The sequence below is a fragment of the Meleagris gallopavo genome, chromosome 29 (genome assembly GCF_000146605.3).
Source record: "Meleagris gallopavo isolate NT-WF06-2002-E0010 breed Aviagen turkey brand Nicholas breeding stock chromosome 29, Turkey_5.1, whole genome shotgun sequence".
Lineage (NCBI taxonomy): Eukaryota > Metazoa > Chordata > Aves > Galliformes > Phasianidae > Meleagris > Meleagris gallopavo.
The window spans coordinates 3,606,573-3,615,487 of NC_015039.2; the positions used below are offsets into that span (position 1 = coordinate 3,606,573).

Genomic DNA, 8,915 nt, shown 5'->3' on the forward strand with positions numbered 1-8,915 from the left:
CCCAAATCACTCGGGCATTCTCGTCTTTCCCTTCTACGTTGCATGTTGTGAGAGGAGGGGAATACTGAGTTAACTGCATCAGACTGTCTTGGCTCATACTGTCTTGCACACTCAGAAGCTCTAGGAGTTCTCTAATGTACCTTAAGAGTTCAGGGCTTTGGAGGCCTCCAGGACACTAGGAGGAGTATAAGGCACTTTAGCAGATGCAGCTGAGCTCTGGGAGTTCTGTGTTTATCTTTAAACTACACTATGGTTCCTGTGAGTCTTCAGTGTTGTCCTGGGAAGACACCTGTGAGCACTGAGCAAGCCTTGAATTACAACAGAGCACACTGAGAAGAATCTAGGGCATCTGAGAGCACCCTGAGGAGGTACTGTAGGGTGCAGGGGTGTCCTCAGCCCTGTCACAGTCATACTGAGAAACACTAAGAGCAAACTGAGGAGCTCTTCGGTGCTCCCAGAGGCAGCACTTGTCCTGTAGGAGTTTAAAGGTGTTGTGCTGTTTAGCTAGGTGTCCCCCACCACCTACTGGGGCGTAAGTTAGATTCTAGCATGCTGGGGGCACACATGCATGAACACCATGCATAGCTCTGCAAGGTGACAAGTATACAGTTAGGCCTGCACTTGTGCAACACCTGCTTAGCTCTCTGTGTACACTTGCAGACACATGCCTGGACACGCATGCATGCATGCCTGCAACTCTGCTTACCTCTCCTGGTGTGACAGCAAGGAGGGGCCTGGGGCTAAAGTATGATACTTGTCCCCTGCACTCCCTAGCAGTTGCAGCTATGTGTCTTCCACCACCTGTGCTAGGGCTTTCCTATCTCTATGTGCTTGGCCATAATGACACAAAATTACTCTTTTTCTCTAATTTCTCTTTAATAATAAAATTACAGCAAAGTACCACAGAGGATCAATCTGGAGCAGGGGGCATAGGGACCTCAGTGTGTCCCTGCAGGCTTGGGCAGGGGGACAAAGAGGGCAGGGGGGAAGCAATACGGAGCCACCAGCCTAGGCCTGCCCATCTATTCACATGTGTGCATCTGAGACTCCCTGTCCCCTGAGTTCACCCCAGGGCAGCTCCCCTGTGGAGATCATTAATTACAGAGTTAATTGCGGGCCGCTTACAGGGTAGGGATCTTCTGGGTGTTACCGGAATATAGAGGCTCCTGCGTGGAGAAACTGAGGCAAGGGCAAGGACCACATGGTGGCACCGTCTCCTGGGAAAAAGTGAGGGCAACTTTTGGCAGTGAGTTAGCTGTGTCAGCGCGGGGCAGGGGGGGCTGTCAAATATCTCTTCCCCCTGCTGCCCTCCCCCCCAAAAAATCAGGGTAGGTGGGAGGGAGAGAGGAGCTGTACCCTACAGTGGTGGTGCTGAGCAGGGTGTGCTCATAACAGTGGGCCCTAAGACAGGAGTAGAGGGGTGTGCATGCGCACACGCTAATATACCCAGGTGACAGGCACCCACTGGGGCTCGGCGCGCAGGTGCTCCATGGCCTCACGCAGCTGCCCAAAGGTGTGCTCCAGGTTGTCATTGGTCAGGCTCAGGTCAAAGTAATGGCTGTAGCCATGCTGTATGCGACTGCTCTCCTCTACTGTCCGCCGGGCATCAGCCTCCTGCCCACACCAGTGCTGCCTCAGTTTCCTCACTCATTCCACCTCCCCACTCCCACTGCACTGCATCCCTTGTCCCAAGCACCCACCGAGAGTTGCTTGATAGCCACGCCACTCTCCAGTGCTGCACGGTTCATGGCCCGCAGGGTTTCAGCGCTGGGAGCTTCAATGAACACCACATAGGGCACAAATTCTGCCGTCCTGAGCACCTTCACTGCCTGTAGGGGGATGGGGTGGGGCTGAACCCTCAGACCTCCCCTTAGTCCTCCTCGTTCAGGTGCTGCCTACCTGTGGGTTGACGTCCAGGATGCACATCTTGCCAGCGTTCACCACAGCACGAATGGAGTCAATCTTGGTGCCATAGAGGTTGCCCTCATACTCGCCGTGCTCCAGATAGTGACCTGCCTTGATGTCTGCCTCCATCTCACCCCGTGATACGAAGTGGTACCCATGCCCATCTTTCTCGCTGTCCTTGGGCTTCCGTGACGTGTCTGCCCGCAATGTCACCCTGAGCACCCAATGCCAGCCCACCCTGGGGGGTCCCATTCAGTACATGGTGATGGTAATGGGGCTGTGACACAACTGCATGAGGATGGGTTATAGTGCTACTCGTAGGGGACAGTGCTGCTCTTAGGGGATGGTGATGTACATGGGGAGGCAGTGATGCTTTTATGGGCTGGTGATATTCAAAGAGAACAGTGATTATACCTGAAGGTGACTATGCTCATGGGGGACAGCAATATGTTTAGGAGACAATAATGCCGTTAGGGAGGTGGCAGTGTTTTAGGGGACCATAATAGTCATTGGAGGAAGGTGATACTTGTGGATGACATGGGGACACTCACAAGGGATGGTGGTGCCGTAGCGTGCTTGGTCGGACATGATGAGCTTGTTCTTGAGGCTGCGTCGCCCCACACCCTGGGCACCGATAAGCACTAGGGTTTTCCTTCGGAAAGGTGGCATGCGGGCCACCTCCTCATAGATCAGAAGCTCATGGCGGTCAAACTCTGTGCAAGGGACAGACACTCTGTGTGTGCCATGGGGATCCCAGGGTGCCATCACAAGCACAGTTAGGGACTGTTCCTTGGGGATGCTCACCGGCATTCTTTGTGGTCAGGTACATCATCCTCTTCTTCCTTTTCCCACTGAGGCTGCTGCACAGGGCTCCTGCTGAGGGCACGAGGCTGGCTATGCCAAGGCTAGGGACAGCACCAGGGCACGAGGACATTGCTATGGGAGCTGGGGACCCACAGTGGGGCAGAGAGCTTCATACCAGATGTGGAGGCCACCTCCAAGTCTCGCTTCACAAAGGCTTTTCGCTTCTCCTCCAGCAGCTGGCTGGGGATAAGCCCCGCACTGCCTCCTTCTACATGGCATGCCTGAGGGGGACAGTGTGGTGCGTGGGGATTCCATTTCCCCAGAAACCCTCCCCATACTGTACTCGGGGGGAGCACAGTATGGCACATTGAGGTATTCCTCCCTAGCCTCAAAGCTCCCCCTCGCCCCTCCAAAAAAGCAGCAACAGCACCACACCCTCAGCAGCCCCTAGGCTGCTGGGAGACACTGGACTGGGGGACAAAGGACAACAATGCCCAACTCTTACCTGCCACCAGTTGGGATCATCCTGGTTGACGATCTGCAGAAGGTCTCCGGCGGAAAAGCGGAGCCCGGCCTCCTTGCAGGGAATGAGGCTGTCGGAAGCTGGGTCATAGTCGAAGTGGCACTTCACAAAGACCTGGGAACAACGAGGGTCACCAAAAACATGGGAGACACACATGGGTGTCATGCTCCTGGCTTCATGCAGCACTGTGCCTCAGTTTTCCTAGCACTATGCACACTCACACATGCACACGCACACACGTCCTCCCTGCCACTTGGTGCAGGCAGGCGTGCAGGGCAGCCGTGCACACACAGGCAGCGCCCAGGGCAGCACCCAGACACCACAGCAGTCCTAGGACAGTGCTTGCACACAGCCCTGCACCTACACACAGCCCTGCACCCAGGAACAGTGCAACCGCAGTGGCACACATTTGTGCATGCGTATGCAACAGCAGTGTCCAATCCCTGGCTGGCCAGGAAGTGTGTGCACACACAGGCAGCAGCAGGGTGCTTGGGGACACACGGTGCCAGGCGGTGCAGTGCCAAAGGACCTACTGATAGTGCTTCTTTGTTCCTCTCTGGGTGACGGCACACAGCTGATGTACAGGGTAGGGGACACAGCAGTCAAGTCCCGCTGTGGGGAGGGGAATGGAGTCAGATGAGCGACACTGCAGCCACTATGGGTAGGAGTGGGGTGCCCTTGTGGGTGCCCAGGGTGCAGGACACAAAGAGGCAGTGGGACCCCAAACTATGGGACACTCCCAGCTGGTTCGCAGGGGACATGAAGCTCAGGGAGCTGGAGACATAGGGCACAAAAGCATGGGTAGATGGGACACAGGGCACATGGCAAAGGAACAGGTGACACTTGGGTATAGGGCATGAGCACAGTGAAAATGGAAGCATGGGAACAGCACAGAGGTGGGAACAATGTCAGCATAGGGCAGTGGGACTTGTGGGCATGGAGACTTATGAGCCATAGGCAAGGGAACTGGTGCAAGGTGCAACATGCAGAGTATGGGTGCAGGATGTAAATGTGAGTACCTGGCGGGGCGGGTGTGGCTCCTGGTAGCTGGGCAGGATCTTGAGGACGACGCTACCACTGGCATGGCGCAGGCTGTCCTGCAGCACCCGTGGGTTGCTGCCCACCTCTTGCCCATTCACCTCCCGGATGACATCCCCTACGTGCAGCAGGCCCTGCTGGGCCACCATGCCCCCATGCAGGATGCGGGCAATCACCAGCTCCCCCCGCTCCACCCGGAACGTCACTCCCTGGGTGGAACAGTCCCACATCAGCTCTGACAGCAGTCACCTCGTGTCACTGCCCCAGCACTGGTGATTTCCCCAGTACCCTGCAGTGTTCCCAGTACCATGCAATGTCTTCAGAACAATCCAAGGTTTCCATGCAATGGAATGCTCTCAGTAATGTCCTGACATCCCACAGTGTCCCCACTACCCAGCAATTTTGCCAGTACCCTGCAGTGTCATCAACACTGTGCAATGCCCCCAGTGTCCGGCAATTCTCCAAACAATGCTGTCAACACCCATTAACGCCCCCCTGCATCTTTACTTGCCCCCAGCACTCAGTGAAGTCCACAGCATCATGCAATTTCCCCAACACCCTGCAGTTCTCCAAAATTATGCGATGTCCCCAGCACTATGTAATGCCCTTGCAATGCTTCCAGCACCCGGCAATGCACCTTGCACCTTACATTGCCCTCAGCATTGTCCTGATCCAGCTTACCAGGTTCTCCCCAGCCGTCTTGCGAATGCCCACCATACGCACAGCGTCGGGGGGCACAGGCTGGTTGCTGAAGGTTGGATCCAGGACAGGGCTGGGCGGGGGTGTCTCATAGCTCTTGGAGGCCACTGAGTCATGGGTCTCCAGCAGGGACTGCAAGGTGCACAGCTATCACACATTGTGTACATGGACCTTGCACATGTATGGGGTTTGCACATGCACCTTGCATGCACAGGTCTTGCATGCCTCCTGCCACACCTGGAAGTGGGGCTCACGCAGGATGCGGGCCAGCTCGGCTGCTGTACTGTCCTGCTGCACCAGGTGCCCAATGTCGTGCAGGATCTCCTGCACCAGCTCCAAGTTGTTATCCCGCACTGCCTCCAGTTTTGTCTCCTCCAGTCGTTCGTGGGCCTGGGGTGGGGGCAAGGGACTCCTGCTGCCACTGGTGCCCACATTTGTATCCACATGGTGCACACACGCACATGCATGTACACTGTGCACATACACTTATGTCCACATGCACCCTCTGCACGGGCACAGAGTCCTGCATTCACATGTGTAAATTCACCTGTTTGGATGCACATCTGCACCCAGCCCCTTGCATGCACACTAACACACCAACCTGTGCATGCATGTGCCAGTGCACGCATGCATATACAAATACAATTGTGCTGAACATGCAGGACATGAGTCAATCACATGCACCCCATAAGCACAGCCAGCAAGTGGCACACGTGTGAATAGCCCACCTTGTACACCATCTCTCCCCACTCATACCCAGCCTCCTCTCGCTGCTCCCCAACCCCACATACAGCTGTAGCACAGGACCCTCACACACAGCTGTATACACGCACTGCATGCACATTTACTTCCATGCACACACCACAGACACATGTGCGAGCATACACACACCTCCCTATGTGTACACATATATGCACGCACAAAACCATGCACCCATACAAGTGCATTCTCACACGTGCATGCACACAGATGTGCATACCTTCTCATCACACAGATGCAAGTATTTGTGCATACATATGCAAGCAGACACAAATGTGCATCTTCATCTGTGCAACACAGACACACACACACACACTTGTACACATTCACACTCACCCATCCATACACCTCCATTCTCCCACATCCCCTCCTTTCCCCATGCTTCAAGGTAACAGGAGGGACACAGTGCTACCAGTGCCTTGCGCTACTGTACCTTTGCCAAAGACCTTACTATTGGGCTCTCCATGATGCCGCGGAGGAAGATGAGGTCAAGGTCAGCAGCACCTGGGGCGCTGGGGAGGCCCAGGAGGTTGTCGAGGACTTGCTGCATGGCTGGGAACATGGGGATGTGGGAACACAGCGATACAGGGACTCAGGAACAGTCAAGGGAGGGGGACAGGGACAGATTTAGGGTCTCCATATCCCCCTCACCTCACCCCAGGATACTTGATGGTGTGCTGTGATGGGATGCCCTGCTTCAGTGGGGGCTAGTGGCTCTATGCCATGTCCCCTCTCCCACCCATGCCTCAGTGTCTCCCTGCAATGAGCACAGCATCTCCTTGCAAAGGGCTTCCACCCCAAGCTCCCATCTATTGTTGCAGGAGGCTGAACTGCCCCTCCAGCCCCAACAGTGGGGCAACAAGGAGAACCTACCTCCAAAACACACCAAAAAACATCACGGGGGTGGGGGGGTTGTTTGTTACATAGGGAAATGAGGGAACTCCTCAAAACTCCCCACACTCAGTTCATGCAGCAGCAGGCAGGTCTACAGTGCAACTGGCAGGATACAGTAAAGCCTGGAGGGGAAGAGGTTTGCAACACAACCCCGCAGTGCAATGCAAAAGAGATGGCAGTGTAAACGGGCAGGCGGGGGGCAGGGGACAGGTTGGGGGGAGTTGGTTGGGGATGGGAGACGACGACACAGCACTGTAAATGAGGAGGTTGCAATGCAAACACGGGAATTTAATACATCTGAGGAGTGCAATTTAACCAGATGGTGTGATGCAATCAGTGAGGGGACTGCAATGCAAACAAGGGCTTGCGATTCAGCAGGGAGCACTTGCAATGGAAGAAGAGGCTGCATGCAATGGCGGGCGAGGCTTGAAATGAAGATGAAAAAGAGGGGAAGAGAGGAGGTGTTGCTCCCAAACATCCCTCACTCCACACCCAGGGGGGATCACAGCATGACCCAGGAGATCACCCTTCCCTCCCTCCGCTCCACCCCCCCGACCCCTGCCCCCAGCTTACCCCTAGTGCATCCCACAGCCACCAGACCCCGCACAGCATCACATTCTGACCCGCCCTCCGCGCCCGGGGATCCGCCCTACCTTGGGGACCCAGCGGGGCGCCGGGGGCAGATGGCGAAGCCCCAGGTCTGGGGCTGCTGTTCATGGCTACAGGCAGCAGAGCCCGGCCTCCTGCCCGCCTCCTGCCTAGATCCGGGTACTGCGGCCCCCGCCTGTGCCTGCTGCACCCCGAGCCTCGGCTGCAGCACACGGGTGTGCAACAGGAGCATGGACATGCAAAGAGAGCACGGGCGTGCAAAAGTTGCATGGATGTGCAAAAAGAGCATGCATCCTCTGTTACCTGCTCACTGCCTCAATCATGGCATGTGCAAAGCCCACATGTGCTTGCAGAATGGATGCTTGCACACAAGTGTCCCTGTACACAGTATACACATTACCGGAGATGTGTGTATTCTCATACTCCTGTGTGATTGTCTCTGTACAAGTATAATCATGTTGCTGTGCATGCTCACACATGTACATCTATGTGTGCAATCATGTGAGCATCAGTACAAGCACAAGCCTGTGTGTACTCATAAACTTGTGCACAATGTTAACAGCGGTGTGCATTCAAAAGCACATCTAATATGCCCCTGATATGCACACGTGTGCACATGTATGCACAGTCCTGGTCAGCCACAAGCCCGCACACCTGAGGAAATTCACACACGTGTGCATACCCATGCCCCCACCAGTGCATGCTCACATGAATGTAAACTCATGTGCACATGCTGACACATGCCTCCCTTTGTACCCTCACACTTGTGTGCACACACCATGCATGTTCACATGCAGATCCGCATGTTCACACCCTGTGCATACCTCACCTGCTTGCACACGCCCTTGCACACTCACACTCTCACACTCTCCCCCCATGTGCTCACCCGTAGGAGCCCCCCCGCGCGCTGCCACGCACCTTCCCGGGGGTTCAGGTGGGGGAGGACGGCGTGTTCCCTTTAAGGGGGTAGGTGACGTTGCCATGGCAGCCGGGGGACGGACCGCGAGCTCCTTACTGGTGAAAGGAGCACGGATTTAAAGGGGCCGCACAGCGCCCAACTTCCCCCTCTCCCCACCCTGAGCCCCTCACATGGGTGTGGTATCCTCTCTTAAGCACACACGGTGAAATGTTGTGTGTGCACAGCGCACACCCGAAGCTCACTGGGACAGGGACGGGCACACTTACACCTTATGCACACACGCGTTCACATGCTAGCAAATACTCCACACACGTGTGCCCACACACGACAGCCTCTCCCCTCTCTCCCCCCACCATTCCCCAGCCCAATAGCGAAACGATGTGTCACCCCGCATGATATCCCAGCACTAGTGTCCCCGGCACCAGTTTTCCCAGCTGCCGCCTGCTGAACAAAACGTACTGCAGGCTCTGCTCCATGCGTGCATAGTCGTGTAGAGGCTCTTGTGTGGCGCGACTGTGCACCACGGGAAAAGGGGGATGGTGTGACGGGCTTCATATGGCTACACAGGAACAGTGGGAACCGCACAGAAAAGAGAAAATGGGCAGGAAAAGGCATTTCCTGCCACTGCCATGGGGGAAGGAACATCGTTTCCTCACGTGCCTCCACTTAAGCCACCCACATGCTGTGCAGCCATGGAAAAATCACATTTCCCTCAGCACCCGGGAATCCAGTTTTAGTTACCAGCTGCTGGTTGCCCATCACACA

General features: G+C 55.7%; 1 protein-coding gene across 11 annotated transcripts; it reads right to left on the minus strand.

Moving 5' to 3' along the window:
- Positions 1–841: 841 nt before the first annotated feature.
- Positions 842–8,224, minus strand: MPP2 (membrane palmitoylated protein 2). 11 transcript variants are annotated; one of them, XM_010724634.3, is made up of 13 exons: positions 7,276–7,524; positions 6,180–6,280; positions 5,207–5,359; positions 4,952–5,101; positions 4,252–4,479; positions 3,215–3,346; positions 2,885–2,990; positions 2,710–2,781; positions 2,457–2,618; positions 1,900–2,102; positions 1,701–1,829; positions 1,447–1,614; positions 842–1,217 (listed from the first exon to the last, which is right to left on the minus strand). In XM_010724634.3, the coding sequence occupies exons 1-13, from the start codon at positions 7,499–7,501 to the stop codon at positions 1,122–1,124; spliced, it is 1,926 nt and encodes a 641-aa protein (XP_010722936.3). In that variant the 5' UTR covers positions 7,502–7,524; the 3' UTR covers positions 842–1,121. The 11 variants fall into 11 exon arrangements, with proteins under 11 accessions (XP_010722936.3, XP_003213192.4, XP_010722941.3 ...); XM_003213144.4 differs by having other exon boundaries at positions 2,710–2,778; positions 6,162–6,280; XM_010724633.3 differs by lacking the exon at positions 7,276–7,524 and adding an exon at positions 8,118–8,224 and having other exon boundaries at positions 843–1,217; positions 6,162–6,280.
- Positions 8,225–8,915: the final 691 nt, after the last annotated feature.

Coding starts and splice junctions, on each gene's coding strand:
- MPP2 (XM_010724632.3), bottom strand. CDS start 7,501: ATGCAACTTTTGCACGCCCGTGCTCTCTTTGCATGTCCATGCTCCTGT. Junction 6,281..7,275: donor CGCCCCGCTGGGTCCCCAAG/GTAGGGCGGATC, acceptor CCATGTTCCCAG/CCATGCAGCAAGTCCTCGAC. Junction 1,615..1,700: donor TGGCTATCAAGCAACTCTCG/GTGGGTGCTTGG, acceptor TGGTGTGGGCAG/GAGGCTGATGCCCGGCGGAC.